Here is a 15,517-nt window from a genome sequence, read left to right on the forward strand (position 1 = left end):
TAATGAATGTACAAATAAAATATAGAGGACTAATTATGTAATATCAAAAAGTGAAATACCTTAAAAAATATAAATGTGAAGGGATTTATGTTGCATATATATCCTTTTCTATTTCCTTTAAATACAAAAATTTAAAAATACATCGACTATAATGTAGATAAAAATTAAGGTTACAAAATACCTTAAATATAACTTGGCTTCTTCTTCTTCTTGGATATAAATACTGTAAAAAAAATGTTAGAAAATTATAAATTGGTAACTCCTATAAATTTTAAATATAATATCACATTATTTGAGTTAATATAATTGTTGTATAATATTTTAAAAATAATAAATCTAACTGCTATCATTTGAGTTACACATAATTTAAAGAATTTAATTATTTTATAAATCAAAATATAGTATCGTTGTTATGATAAAAAATTTATATTAAAATGAAGTCTTAGGTCCATAATTCAATGTTTTGGACATCCTATACCCTGATTGTATTTGTGTGAACATTGTGCCACAGGAGTTGATTTTTTGGTACTCCAATGGAAGAAAGAGCCAACAAAAATATAGAAAATTAAGAGTATTTGACACTTCCAGAAAATTTCCATAAGTCAAAATGAGATTACGTATATACAAAGGAAATTGAGATGTAGATCACTAGATGTAGACATTTGAGGCTGCCATGAAACATCATTCCACCATATCAAAATCAGACCCTAAGAAAGAGTCAATTTCGGTAGAAGGTCCCTACCCTATATATATATATTTTGTGAATTTAGTCCTTTCATATAATTCGGTACTTTTAATCTCTCCTCCTTTTGGAAATTGCAAATTCAATTGGTAGAGATAAACACAAAAATTGATTATACAAATCAAAAAACTTTTTTCCGTCTTTCAGAGTTTATTCAATATCTAATTTATTATCAATATGCAATGTAAGATGTGACTAAGGCTCAAATACCATAATGAGATTTTACACGAATGTAATCTATGATCATAAAACGATCAATTTTTCATATACTGAACTGGATAACAAGCTATGATATATATACACGATCTGTCAAACTAATTACAACCACCTTAACTGCTACTGTTAACTGCTAACTGTTAACTACTAACTGTAATAACAGTTTTATTCCTTAACATTCCGTAAAGAGACTTTTTTTTTTATGTCTTAAACCAACAATGTAATTTTTAAGAAGAAAACAGTGGAAAGCAAATTAAACTTGCATTTTGGGTGGAAGATAAATGAATCCTCAAGTCAACCAAATTAAACCCGCATGACAAGCTAGAAGTATTAATTTCCATGAACAGGGTGACATGATAGTTGAATACAATATTCTAATACAAAATAGTAGTGATTAGTGCTTGAAGAAAATTCAAATCTTGATGTAAACATTTGCAGCTGCCTTGAAATATCAAAATCAGACTGTTTTTTTAACTGAAAAAAAATTGAGTTGAGTTAAATATCATCCATAAATCATAGCGTCTCTTCCAAGTTCTGGGAAGAGATTATGGGAAAAACTATTAGCTGCTCTGTTTTACTAGCTTTAATATCTTGCTTTTACTTACTATTTGCCACTGCTTTAGACACAATAACACCATCAAAACCCATCAAAGACCCTGATGTTATAATCTCCCAGAAAGGTCTTTTCCGATTGGGATTCTTCAGCTTGGTTAACTCCAGCAATCGTTATGTAGGGATATTGTACCATCAAATCCCCATACAAACTGTTGTATGGGTGGCAAATAGAAACAGGCCTCTCAAAGACTCTTCTGGGATTCTCACCATATCAGATGATGGCAACCTTGTTGTTTCCAATGGAAAAGCTGAGATTCTTTGGTCAACAAATGTTAACAATACAGCTCCTAATGCAACAACTGCCCAGCTTTTAGACTCCGGAAACCTTGTCCTTAGTAATGGTGAGGATGGAGCAAGCAGCTTATGGGAGAGTTTCGAAGATCCTTCTAATGCCTTCATTGAAACTATGAAGATCAGCACTGATGTTAAAATGGGTCGTAAAGTGGAGCTGAAATCATGGAAAAGCATTGATGACCCATCTGATGGTAACTTTTCTCTTAGCCTTGAACCTTTCAACAGTCCAGAGGGCATCATTAGGAAGAATAACCAGCTCTATTATCGGACCGGTCCATGGAATGGGAATACCTTTATTGGCTTAATAGATAAGTACGCTGCTTATCTTGAAGGGTTTTATGTTGCAGATAATCCACAACAACCGTACTATATGACTTACGAATTTTCTAATGACTCTATGTTGATATACAGTGAATTAGATTCTCAAGGAAAATTCATTGAATGGAAATGGGATGAGGGGAAAGGGAACTGGATAAACAAGTTCTCTAGTTATCAAACAAATTGTGATGTTTATGGATACTGTGGGGCATTTGGAATATGCGATTCATCGAAACGAACCATTTGCAGTTGCTTAAAGGGGTTTAAGCCTAGGAATATAGAGGAATGGAGTAGAGGTAATTGGAGTAGTGGATGTTCTAGGACTACCCTTTTGCATTGCCAAAGAGATAACAATGGCAGTGGAGCAAGCCAAGGTGATGATTGGTTTTTGGAGATGAAGATGATGAAAGTGCCAGCATTTCCGCATCTGTCATCAATAAGTAACGGCCAGTGCAAAGACCAATGCATGAACATGAAGAATTGTTCGTGCGTGGCTTATGCGTATGATGATGGCATTGGTTGCATGTTGTGGAGTGGAGATTTGATTGATGTCCAGAAATTCTCCGCTAGCGGCGTCGATCTTTACATTCGTCTGCCATCTTCGGAACTGGGTGAAGTTTCTTAGTGTCGACCATGTGTTTGATAAATTGCGTCAATATCTGTCTTTTTGGGTTGAAGTTATTGACCAAGTTTTTCTATTTGCAGATAAAGAGAAAAGCAGTAAGGTCATTGTTATTACAACAGTAACTGCGGGCATAGTCGTTATTACAATTTCTGCACTCTTCCTATGGTGTGGGATGGCTAAACAAAGAGGTAAATTGTCGTCTCTATTTATTTAATTTATGTAGTCACTTTTTTTTTAATAAGAAATATGCAATCACTTTAAGAGAACTCTTAGGGTACATCTGATAAATTTGGAACAATACCTAAAATCAAGAAAAAAATAATGTATTTCTACGAACTCATGTCTTCTTAATTGACAACAATATCGCTATTGTTATTACAACAGTAATTGTGGGCATAGCAGTAATTACAATTATGTAGCCTTCAACTCATTGCTTCTTTGATTTCTATCGCAGGAACGAATAAAAGACACAAACAGATCAAACACAAATCTTATAGTGAAAATGTACGAGAAAGTTTAATTGGTGTTAAACTCCAGCAGCTTCCACTATTCAATTTCGAAGAACTTGCCACCGCGACCAACAACTTCCATCCCGAAAAAAGGTTAGGGCAGGGTGGTTTTGGTCCGGTTTACAAGGTAATAAATAATAGCGATTTCCGGTGAATTCAGAGTCAATGAAATGACTTTTTTTTTTAATCAAGTATTGTAATCTGAATTCTGAGTGCAGGGAACATTAGATGATGGAAAAGAAATAGCAGTGAAGAGATTGTCAAAAGCTTCGGGGCAAGGATTGGAAGAATTTATGAACGAAGTGGTGGTTATTTCAAAGCTCCAACATCGAAATCTGGTTAGATTACTTGGGTGTTGTGTTGAAGCAGAAGAGAAGATACTCGTCTATGAGTTCATGCCCAATAAAAGTTTGGATGCTTTTCTATTTGGTTAGTAACTTATTAATTTTGTGTTGTCTACATTTTTTTTGAATTTTCACTTTTTCCTTTGAATTTTCTCTTCTTTTTATTTATTTATTTTTTTATCTATTTTATAAGGAAGATTATATATATTTTTAATAGGAGTAGGTCTATACTCTAGGATTTAAATAGTACTGGCAGCAGTAGGTTTTGACTCTCTCCACATGTTAATATTTATTTCAGTTGATTCACGTAACTTCAATTATGCTACGATCATAATGAATACAATATGATAGAAATAAAAATGCTGGCTTTAGTTTAGATCCTCAATTATAGGAATTAATTATTAATCTTGGTGGTAAATTTTGTTACAGATCCTATTAGACAAAGACTTTTGGATTGGAGAAAACGCTTCAACATTATTGAAGGGATTAGTCGAGGATTGCTTTATCTTCATAGAGATTCAAGATTAAAGATTATACATAGAGATCTAAAAGCAAGTAATGTTTTACTTGACCAAGATTTAAATCCAAAAATTTCTGATTTTGGGATGGCCAGGATCTTCGGAGGTGACGAAAATCAAGCCAATACTAAAAGGGTTGTTGGAACTTAGTAAGTAGGAACTTTCTCCCTACAATTTATTTTTATTCATTTTTTGATAAAATATTATATAAATATGTCTATGGATGGATTCGGTGCTTAAAGAAAATATATGTCCATACCCCTATCAAGTTTAATTTTGTTCAATTTGTGGACTCAAGTTTTTGTTTTTAATTTTAAATGATTTATTATTTATTCTTAATTCGGGTTGACTCGTGGACAAGTTTAAATTAGAGTTGCAATTGGTGTTATTTTTTATGTTAAAATACAGTGGTTATATGTCTCCTGAGTATGCAATGCAAGGGCAATTTTCAGAGAAATCAGATGTGTTCAGCTATGGAGTTCTACTACTAGAGATTGTTAGTGGAAGAAGAAACACAAGCTTTTACAACAATAAGGATGACCTCAGTCTCTTGGGATATGTAAGTTCATAAGATAGTTAGAGATATTGGTGGAGGAATTAGGGTGTAAGATGTTGTCTTTGTGAGTTATTCGGGTTCGATTTGAGAAAACTTAAATTTGGCTCAGCAATTAATATAGTCGAGCAATCATTTGAGTTGAATTTGAGAATCTTAATGCTTGAATCGAGTAGCTCGCAAGCTAACGTCAAGAACCCTAACACTTGAAACTAGTAGCTTGCAAGGCTTTTCAATCTTAATCAATACTGAAAATTTTTAGTTCAAACTCGAACTTGATTACAAATAATCAAGTTTGAAGTTAAGCAGAAGAGTGAAGCTCATTGTAAACTTAGGTAAAACAAGCCTAAGAGAGTTAGAAAATTTCAATCTTTATCTTGAATAGAGTTGATTAAACTCTATTTAAACTTTAAGATTAAAATTTTGAGTCAAGCAAAGCTGAATAATTTTGGCATTAATTAAGTCAAAAGTTGTTTTTTGTTTTCAGGCATGGAAATTATGGAGGGAAGGCAATATTTGGGGCTTAGTAGACAATGTGATTTTAGAGTCGAAATCATATTCAAATAATGAAAAAGAAATATGGAGATGCATACATGTTGGATTGCTATGCGTTCAAGAATATACTAAAGATAGACCCACTATATCTACTGTTATTTCAATGCTTAATAGTGAGATTTCAGATCTTAACACTCCAAAGCAACCTGCTTTCACTCAAGCACCACTAATGAGCCATGATGTTGAAGATAGAGGTTCACTTAATGGTGTAACTCTTACAAACCTTGATGGTCGATAAAAATGTAAATTAATTATTTATATTGTTTACAATTAAAGTTCGAGCATTGAAATTTATTTTTATATTTTGTTTTGATGTGTTTTTGTCATTTTATTTGTTCCATTCTAAAAGATTATTTTACCAATAAAGGCCCATTTTCAACCCACTAATATGTTATTTTGAATTATTCTCAACATTCTTCAGCTTGGCTAACTCCAGCAATCGTTATGTAGGGATATTGTACCATCAAATCCCCCTACAAACTGTTGTATGGGTGGCAAATAGAAACAGGCCTCTAAAAGACTTTTCTGGGATTCTAACCATATCAGATGATGGCAACCTTGTTGTTTCCAATGGAAAAGTTGAGATTCTTTAGTCAACAAATGTAACGAATTTGGTTCCTAATGCAACAACTGCACAGCTTTTAGACTCTAGAAACCTTGTCCTCAATAACGGTGAGAATGGAGGAAGCAGCATCTTATGGGAGAGTTTTCAACATCCTTCTAATGTATTCCTTCAAACTATGAAGATCAGCACTGATGTAAAAACGGGTCGTAAGGTGCAGACGAGATCATGGAAAAGCCCTGATGACCCATCTGATGGCAACTTTGTTCAAGGCATTGAACCTTTCAGCATCCCGTGTTAAATAAACTTAAATGAAAGTTAAGAGTTATGTAAGTGAAAGGTCAAGAGTTGAAAGGTCAAGAGTTATGTTGTTTTTTAATGGGTTTAAATTAGTAGTTTTTTGTTTAGAAAAATGAAAGGTCAAGAGTCATTGGTTTATGATTATTATTAGATTTTAATATTTTCAGTTTTTTTGTTGTTTTAAAGGGTAGACTATAGCCTATAAATAGTTTGTAAGCTTTTGATTTTATGAGAGAGAACAATTTTAATATTGAGAACATTTTCATCAATTTGGTATCAGAGCTATGGAGAGTGTGACTAGTAATATGCCATTGCCTCAACTAACAAAGGTGAACTATGAGAATTGTAGCATCCAAATGAAAGCTCTTCTCGGGTCTCAAGATGGTTGGGAGGTGGTCCAAGAAGGTTTCGTAGAACCGACAACTACTGCGGGATTTACGGCGGCTCAAAACAAGACGTTGAAAAAAATGTGGTCGAAAGATAAGGCGGCATTGTACATGTTATTTCGAGCCGTTGATGAGTCGGGCTTTGAGAAGATTGCAAGTGCGACAACTTCAAAAGAAGCGTGGGACATTTTAGCAAAGGTGTACAAAGGAGCCGACCGAGTTAAACAAGTCCGCCTTCAAACTCTTCGTGGCGAGCTGGAAGGCATGAAGATGAAGGAATCGGAAGGTGTCTCCGACTATATCACGCGTGTTCAAACCGTGGTGAACCAACTCAACCGAAACGGAGAAGCGTTAACCGATGCACGAGTTGTGGAGAAGATTTTGAGATCATTAACTGACAGTTTCGAGAATGTTGTATATGCCATAGAAGAGTCAAAAGATCTAGCAATGCTCACAGTCGATGAACTTGCCGGTTCTCTCGAGGCACATGAACAACGTAAGAAGAAGAAGAAAGAGGAGACACTTGAGCAAGCACTTCAAACCAAGGCATCAATCAAAGACGAGAAGGTTCTTTATTCTCAAAGCCTTCGAGGTAAAGGTCGTGGTCGTGGAGATCGAGGAAATGGTCGTGGTCGTGGAGATCGAGGAAATGGTCGTGGTGGAAAAGGTCGTGGTCAAGAAGGGAATTATGAGGAGAAGGAGCATTCAAACCAACAAAATTGGCGTGGAAAAAGACGTGGTCGTAGAAGAGGCGGATGGTCGAATTATTCCAATGTCGAGTGCTACAAGTGTGGCAAATATGGTCACTATGCGAAGGATTGTAACTCTGATAAGTGTTACAATTGTGGTAAGACGGGACATTTCGCGAAAGAATGTCGCGTCTCAAAAAAGATGGAAGAGACAACCAACCTAACCACAGAAAATGAGGAGGCAAAAGAAGGTTTTCTCTTGATGGCACACAACAAAGTCAACACCAACAACAACATGTGTGGTACCTTGACACAGGTGCAAGCAACCATATGTGTGGGCTTAAGCACCTATTCAAAGAGATGCAAAAGGTTGAAACGGGACATGTGTCATTTGGAGATGCGTCGAAGGTTGAGGTAAAAGGCCAAGGTACCATTTGTTATTTACAAAATGATGGGTTAGTTGGGTCAATCCATGATGTGTATTACGTACCAGACCTCAAGAGCAACATTTTGAGTATGGGGCAACTCATGGAAAAAGGTTATTCGGTACTTATGAAAGATCGGGTGTTACACTTGGAAGATAAGGAAGGGTGTTTGGTCGCTCAAGTTGAAATGGAGAGAAATCGCATGTTCAGGTTGAATCTGAGAAGTGTTCGAGGAAAATGTTTGCGAGTTGATGTTGAAGACAAGGCGTCACTGTGGCATCTCCGTTTTGGCCATCTACATTATGGTGGTCTAAACGAGTTGGCGAAGAAGAATTTGGTGCATGGGCTACCAGACATGGACTATGAGGGAAAATTTTGTGAAGAATGTGTGCTCGGTAAGCATGTGAGAACTTTGTTTCAAAAGAAGGCAGAATATCAGGCTAAGCAACTTCTCGAATTGATTCATACCGACATATGTGGACCAATCACCCCAGAATCTTTTAGCGGTAAAAGGTATTTCATTTCTTTTATCGATGATTTCTCATGAAAAACTTGGGTTTATTTTCTTAAAGAAAAATCCGAGGCATTTGAGGTGTTCAAGAAGTTCAAAGTGATGGTTGAAAAAACAACTGGTAGACACATCAAATATGTACGATCTGATAGAGGTGGCGAGTATACTTCGACGGCTTTCATAGAGTATTGTGAGGAGCAAGGCATAAGATGATTCCTAACTGCACCGTACTCTCCTCAACAAAATGGTGTGGCCGAGAGGAAGAATCAGACTATTCTCGACATGGTTCGATCAATGCTCAAGAGCAAGAAAATGCCGAAGGAATTTTGGGCGGAAGCTGTGCAATGTGCCATCTATGTGCAAAATCGATGTCCACATGCGAAGTTGGATGATCAAACACCACAAGAGGCTTGGAGCAGACAAAAACCATCAGTTTCTCATCTTAAAGTATTCGGTAGTGAGGCCTATGCACATGTGCCGGATCAGCGAAGAACGAAGCTCGAAGACAAAAGTAAAATGTTTATTTTTATTGGGTATGATGAGAAAACAAAAGGATACAAGCTACTCGACCCGATAAGTAAGAAGGTTGTGGTAAGTCGTGATGTACGATTTAATGAAGCAAGCGAGTGGAATTGGAATAACTCAACGGAGGTTATCATCAAAGATGGAGGATCATCAATCGCTACACCAACAACCATACCGACAAATCCCGAAACTACTGATGATGAAAATGAACCGCAACAACCAAAAATGCGAAGTTTGCAAGATTTGTATGATTCAACAAATGAGGTACATATTGTATGTCTTTTGGCAGATTCAGAGATTATAAGTTTTGAAGAGGCGGTGCGAGACAAGAAGTGGCAAACTGCTATGGATGAGGAGATTAAAGCAATTGACCGCAACAACACATGGGAGTTAACGGAATTGCCGAAAGGAAGTCAACCCATTGGTGTGAAGTGGGTGTTCAAAAGAAAGATGAATGCTCAAGGCGAGTTAGAACGGTACAACGCGCGACTTGTTGCAAAGGGATATATGAAAAATGGAGAGGAGAAGAAGGTGCTGAAATTGAAGAAGGCACTTTACAGGTTGAAGCAAGCACCGCGGGCATGGAATACTCGTATCGATACATACTTCAAGGAGAATGGGTTCAAACAATGTCCTTATGAACATGCCCTCTACATGAAGAAGAATGGAGGTAATATGTTATTTGTTGCTCTTTATGTCGATGACCTCATTTTTATGGGGAACAATGGTGAGATGATACTGGATTTTAAGAGCAAAATGACACAAGAATTCGAGATGACAGATTTGGGTTTAATGAAATTTTTCCTTGGTTTGGAGGTTCGACAAGAAAGGATAGGTATTTTTGTGTCACAAGAGGCATATGCAAAGGAAATTTTGAAGAAGTACAAGATGGCACATTGCAACCCGGTATCAACACCAATGGAACCAAGTGTAAAACTCTCAAAATTCGATGGAGGAGAACGAGTCGACGCAAGTAAATACCGAAGTTTGGTGGGAAGCCTTCGCTATCTCACTTGCACAAGGCCTGAAATTTCGCTAAGTGTTGGCATTGTAAGTCGGTTCATGGAAGAGTCGGTTTGTTCACATTGTAAGGCATTGAAGTGAATCCTACGGTACATTCAAGGAACGGTGTCACTCGGGTTATTTTATTCAAATATGGAAGATTACAAGTTGATTGGGTATTCCGACAGTGATTGGTGCGGAGACTTAGATGATCGGAAAAGTACATCGGGATATGTGTTCTTTATGGGTAACACAGCATTTGCTTGGCTTTCAAAGAAGCAACCAATTGTGACACTATCGACATGTGAAGCTGAATATGTGGCAGCATCTTGGTGTGTGTGTCATGCTATATGGCTCAGAAACTTGTTGGGCGAGTTGGAGCAACAACAACTTGGTGCAACTGAGATACGAGTTGACAATAAATCAGCAATTGAGTTGGCAAAGAACCTAGTGAATCATGAGAGAAGCAAACACATTGACATTCGTTTTCATTTCATCCGAGATCATGTAAAGGAAGGAAGTGTGAAATTAGTGCACGTGGCAAGTCGGGACCAATTCGGGACCAAGTCGCGGATATCTTTACAAAACCACTACCGATGGTACTCTTCGACAACTACAAGAAATTAATCGGCATGAAGGATGGCAGAAGCATTTAAGCTTACAGGGGAGTTTTGTTAAATAAACTTAAATGAAAGTTAAGAGTTATGTAAGTGAAAGGTCAAGAGTTATGTTGTTTTTTAATGGGTTTAAATTAGTAGTTTTTTGTTTAGGAAAATGAAAGGTAAAGAGTCATTGGTTTATGGTTATTATTAGATTATAATATTTTCAGTTTTTTGTTGTTTTAAAGGGTAGACTATAGTTTATAAATAGTTTGTAAGCTTTTGATTTTATGAGAGAGAACAATTTTAATACTGAGAACATTTTCATCATCCCGGAGGGTGTCATTTGGAATGGTCGTATCTATATTGGTTTAATAAATGTTAATAGAATTTATTTTGATGGGTTTTATGTGGTTGCAGATGATGTAGAAAAAATTTATTACGAAACTTACGAATATTCTACTGACTCTAGGTTGATATACTTTGAATTAGAGTCTGATGGAAGATACCTTGAACGAATATGGGATGCGGGGAAAGGGGACTGGATAAACGGGTACTCTAGTTATCTAACAGATTGTGATGTTTATGGAAAGTGTGGGGCATTTGGAATCTGCGATTCAACGAAACGACCCATTTGCAGTTGTTTGAAAGGATTTAAGCCTAGGAATATAGAGGAATGGAGTAGAGGTAAATGGAGTAGTGGGTGCTTTAGGACTACCCCTTTGCACTGCCAAAGAGAGAACAACAATGGAAGTGAAGCAGGCCAAGGAGATGATGGGTTTTTAAAGCTGAAGAAGATGAAAGTACCGGTATTTCCAGACCAGTCATCAATAACTAACGGCGAATGCAAAGATCAATGAATGAAGAATTGTTCGTGCGTGGCTTATGCGTATGATGCTGGCATTGGTTGCATGTTATGGAGTGGAGATTTGATTGTGTCCAGAAATATTTCTCTAATCGGGGAGTCGATCTTTACATTCGTCTGCCATCTTCGGAACTTGGTAAACTTGTCTTCCATATCGACCATGTGTATTAATCTTCATTTTTGGTTTAGATGTTTTATTAACCATGTTTCTGGATTTGCAGATAAAGGGAATAGTGAGATAATTGTTATTACAACAGTAAATTCAGGCATGGTCGTGAGTATAATAATTTCTGCACTCTTCTTATTGCGTAGAATGGGTCAACAAAGAGATAAAATGTCCATCTTTATTTATTTAATCCTTGTAGTTAATTAAGAAATATGTAAATTCTTTAAGAGTTCTCTTCGGCTAAAATTGAATTTAAAGGTATTTTTTAGTTGATTTAAATTTAAATTTTAGATAAAATAAAATAAAATTAGAATAGAATTGAGTCGAAGTCGAATACGGAGAAATGCTCTAAACTTGATTGAGTATTATTATAAAAGTTAAAGATCGAATTCAAGTGAAATTAAATTATTCAGTTTTGCTCAATTAAGTTGGTTTATGTAAGTTATATTCGTATTTGATTTTATATATATATATATATATTCAAGGTTGAATTCGCACTGAGATATATTTTTATATTTAAATAATGTGGCCCATGTGTTAGATAAATTGGGTGAATTAATTTGCAATTCTTTTGGGTCGAAGTCTGATAAACAAATTTTCTGGATTTGCAGATAAAGGGAAAAGTAACTGTGGGCAATTGTGTAGCCTTCAACTCATTGCTTCTTTGATTTCCATCACAGGAAGGAATAAAAAACGGACACATATCAAAGACAAATTTCATAGTGAAAATATAGGAGAAAGTTCAATCGGTGTTAAACTCCAGCAGCCTCCACTATTCAATTTCCAAGAACTTGCCACCGCGACCAACAACTTCCATCCCCCAAAAAAGCTAGGGCAGGGTGGTTTTGGTCCGGTTTACAAGGTAATATATAATAGCGATTTCCGGTTGTTAGGATAATGATCACCGGCCCAAAGCCGGATTGTAATGAGCTCGTAGGCCAGGCTCGTTAGTCGAGAACTTTGTAGGAAAGCAAGTTTAACTTGCGAGCTCACTACAATCTGATCTAAACCCATTTGGATTTTGAGCTGATGATAATTATCCTAAAACCGGTGAATCTAGAGTCAATGAAATGACATTTTTTTTCAATCAAGTATTGTAGCCTGAATTTTGAGTGCAGGGAACATTAGATGATGGAAAGGAAATAGCAGTGAAGAGATTGTCGAAACCTTCGGGGCAAGGTTTGGAAGAATTTATGAACGAAGTGGTGGTTATTTCTAAGCTCCAACATTGAAATCTGGTAAACTTGTTTGGGTGTTGTGTTGAAGCAGAAGAGAAGATGCTCGTCTACGAGTTTATGCCCAACAAAAATTTGGACGCTTTTCTATTCGGTTAGTAATTTATTCAAATTTTATAGGATCCCTTAAAAAAAATAATGTTCTCCCATAAATGTTTTTTCCATTCACAAAATTTAAACTTAGGTGTAGTGATATTTTGATTCTCTTCACCGTTTAATATTTATTTCAATTTATTGACATAACTTCAATTATGTCTACAATCATGGTAGAAATACAATGATGGTTGTAGTTTAGATCCTCAATTATAGGATTTCATTATTAATTTAGTAGGTTTTTATGTTTAAATTTTGTTATAGATCCCGTTAAACAAAAACTCTTGGATTAGAGAAAACGCTTTAATATTATTGAAGAGATCATTCGAGGATTGCTTTATCTTCATAGAGATTCAAGATTGAAAATTATACACAGAGATCTAAAAGCAAGTAATGTTTTACTTGACCAAGAGCTAAACCCAAAAATTTCAAATTTTGGGATAGCCAGGATCTTTGGAGGTGATGAAAATCAAGCCAACACTAAAAGGGTTGTTGGAACTTAGTAAGTTGGAACTTCCTTCCTACCATTTCTTTTTATGCTCTTTTTAATAAAATATGGTATAAATATGTCTATGGTCGGATTTGGTGCTTAAAGATGATACATGTCTATACTTGTATCGAGTTTAATTTTGTTCAATTTGTGGACTCAATTTATTGTTTTTAATTTTATAAATAAAATATTAAAAATATATTTTTATATTTTTATAGTTAACTTTAAATTATTTATTATTTATTCTTAATTCAGGTTGGCTCGTGGACAAGTTTAAATAAGAGCTGTAATTGGTGTTGTTTTTTTATGTTAAAATACAGTGGTTATATGTCTCCTGAGTATGCAATGCATAGGCGATTTTCAGAGAAATCTGATGTGTTCAGTTATGGAGTTCTACTACTGGAGATTGTTAGTGGAAGAAGAAACACAAGCTTTTACAACAAGGATGACCTTAGCCTCTTGGGATTTGTAAGTTTATAAGATAGTTAGAGATGTTGGTGGATGGAATTAGGGTGTAAGATTTTGTATTTGCGAGCTATTCGGGTTTGGTTTGAGAAAACTTGAATTTGGCTCAATAATTATTGAGTCAAGCAATCATGTGAGTTGAATTTGAGAATCTTAATACTTGAATCGAGTAGCTCACAAGTGAATTTCAAGAACCTTAATACTTGAATTGAGTAGCTTGCAAGGCTTTTCAATCTTAATCAATATTGAAAATTTTCAGTTCAAACTCGAGCTTAATTACAAATAATCAAGTTTGAAGTTATGCATAGGAGTGAAGCTCATTGTAGACTTAGGTAAAACAAACCTAATCAAGAGAGTTAGAACACTTCCATTAACTCTATTAAAGCTTTAAGATTAAGAATTTGAGTCAAGTTAAGCCAAATGATTTAGGCATTAATTTAGATAAAATTATTTGCTGTTTCAAGTCTGGAAATTATGGAACGAAGGCAACATTTGGGACTTAGTAGACAAGGTGATTTCAAAGTCGGAATCAGATTTAAAGAATAAGAAAGAAATATGGAGATGCATACATGTTGAATTGCTATGTGTTCAAGAATATGCTAAAGATAGGCCAACTATGTCTACTATTGCTTCAATGCTTAACAGTGAGATTTCAGATCTTAACATTCCAAAACAACCTGCTTTCACTCAAACACTATTAATTAGCGATGATTTTGAAGATTGTGTTTCATTTAATGATGTAACTCTGACGGGCTTTGATGGTCGATAAAGATACAAATTAATTATTTGTAGTGTTTACAATTAAAGGTCAAGTAGTAAAATGTATTTTTATATTATGTTTTGATATGTTTTTATTATTTTATTTTGATCATAATTTTTCATTTTATTTGTTCCATTCTATAGTGAATTTACCATTATATTTAAACACGGTAGCATTGTCTAGAGGTGATCATGGGCATGGCTGGGCTAGGTTCGGGTCGGGCCCAGAAAAGTTTTTTGGCCCACGTCCTAGGCCCGTGCCCAGCCCGGCCCGAAATATGGGCCTAAAATTTTGTCCAGACCCAGCCCGACAAAAATTCCTAAGCCCGAGCCCGGCCCAGCCCGACCTTTTTTTTTTCCATACATTAACCAATCAACATATTTAATTTTATAACAAAATATAAATTGTAAGCTAAATTAAATTTTCAACAAATAGAAATGAAGTATCCTAAAACGTAACCGAAGAAACATCATCCTCATTGTCCTCATCGTCCTTTTTGCAACCAATTTATTATATTCGGAAATGTATTTTAAAATTAAAAAAATAAAAAAAAAGTATTTTAAAAATACTTTAAAATAAAAAATAAAAAAATAATTTATATAAATACTAAATATCTGAATGTCTAATGGGAAATGGGGAAATGAGAAATGTATTTTAAAAATAAAAAAATATATATTTATTATATATTTGGGCCGGGCCGGGCTGGGCCAGACGTGGGCCAAAAAAGTTTTGCCCGAGGCCCGGCCCGTTTTCTAAACGGGTCTCATTTTTTTGCCCAAATCCATATTTCGAACTTATATTTTTACCTGAACCCTCCCATATTTCGGACGGGCCATCGGGCCGGGCCGCTCAACCCATGATCACCTCTAGCTTTGTCCCAAACTTGAAAACTTGATTTTATCAAATCCAAACTTAAACTTGACATAACTTGAGTTGAATATAAAAGATCGACAATTTAAACCCGTGTACCTTAAACTTAAAAATGATCTAAAACCTAAAATGATTTGAATTTAAAGTGACCAAATTCAAAATTTCTTAAATACATAACTCGAAATGTTCTGAACCTAATATGACCTAACTTGAAAAACCCAACTTACAAATCCACTTGAACCCAAAATAGCTTCAACCTTAAACTAATTCAAATTCAAAATTATT

General features: G+C 35.3%; 1 protein-coding gene across 3 annotated transcripts; it reads left to right on the forward strand.

Moving 5' to 3' along the window:
* The first annotated feature begins 1,267 nt into the window (after nt 1-1,267).
* On the forward strand, nt 1,268-6,420 carry LOC121213749 (G-type lectin S-receptor-like serine/threonine-protein kinase At1g11330). Of its 3 annotated transcripts, none has more exons than XM_041086765.1 (8): nt 1,368-2,179; nt 2,279-2,796; nt 2,891-2,998; nt 3,265-3,446; nt 3,538-3,748; nt 4,093-4,330; nt 4,590-4,740; nt 5,222-5,589. In XM_041086765.1, exons 1-8 carry the CDS (start codon nt 1,506-1,508, stop codon nt 5,525-5,527), a joined length of 2,388 nt encoding a protein of 795 aa, XP_040942699.1. In that variant the 5' UTR covers nt 1,368-1,505; the 3' UTR covers nt 5,528-5,589. The 3 variants fall into 3 exon arrangements, with proteins under 3 accessions (XP_040942698.1, XP_040942699.1, XP_040942697.1); XM_041086763.1 differs by adding an exon at nt 5,740-6,420 and having other exon boundaries at nt 1,369-2,796; nt 5,222-5,531; XM_041086764.1 differs by having other exon boundaries at nt 1,268-2,796.
* The last annotated feature ends 9,097 nt before the right edge of the window (nt 6,421-15,517 follow it).

The sequence above is a fragment of the Gossypium hirsutum genome, chromosome D01, assembly GCF_007990345.1.
Source record: "Gossypium hirsutum isolate 1008001.06 chromosome D01, Gossypium_hirsutum_v2.1, whole genome shotgun sequence".
NCBI classification, from domain to species: domain Eukaryota; kingdom Viridiplantae; phylum Streptophyta; class Magnoliopsida; order Malvales; family Malvaceae; genus Gossypium; species Gossypium hirsutum.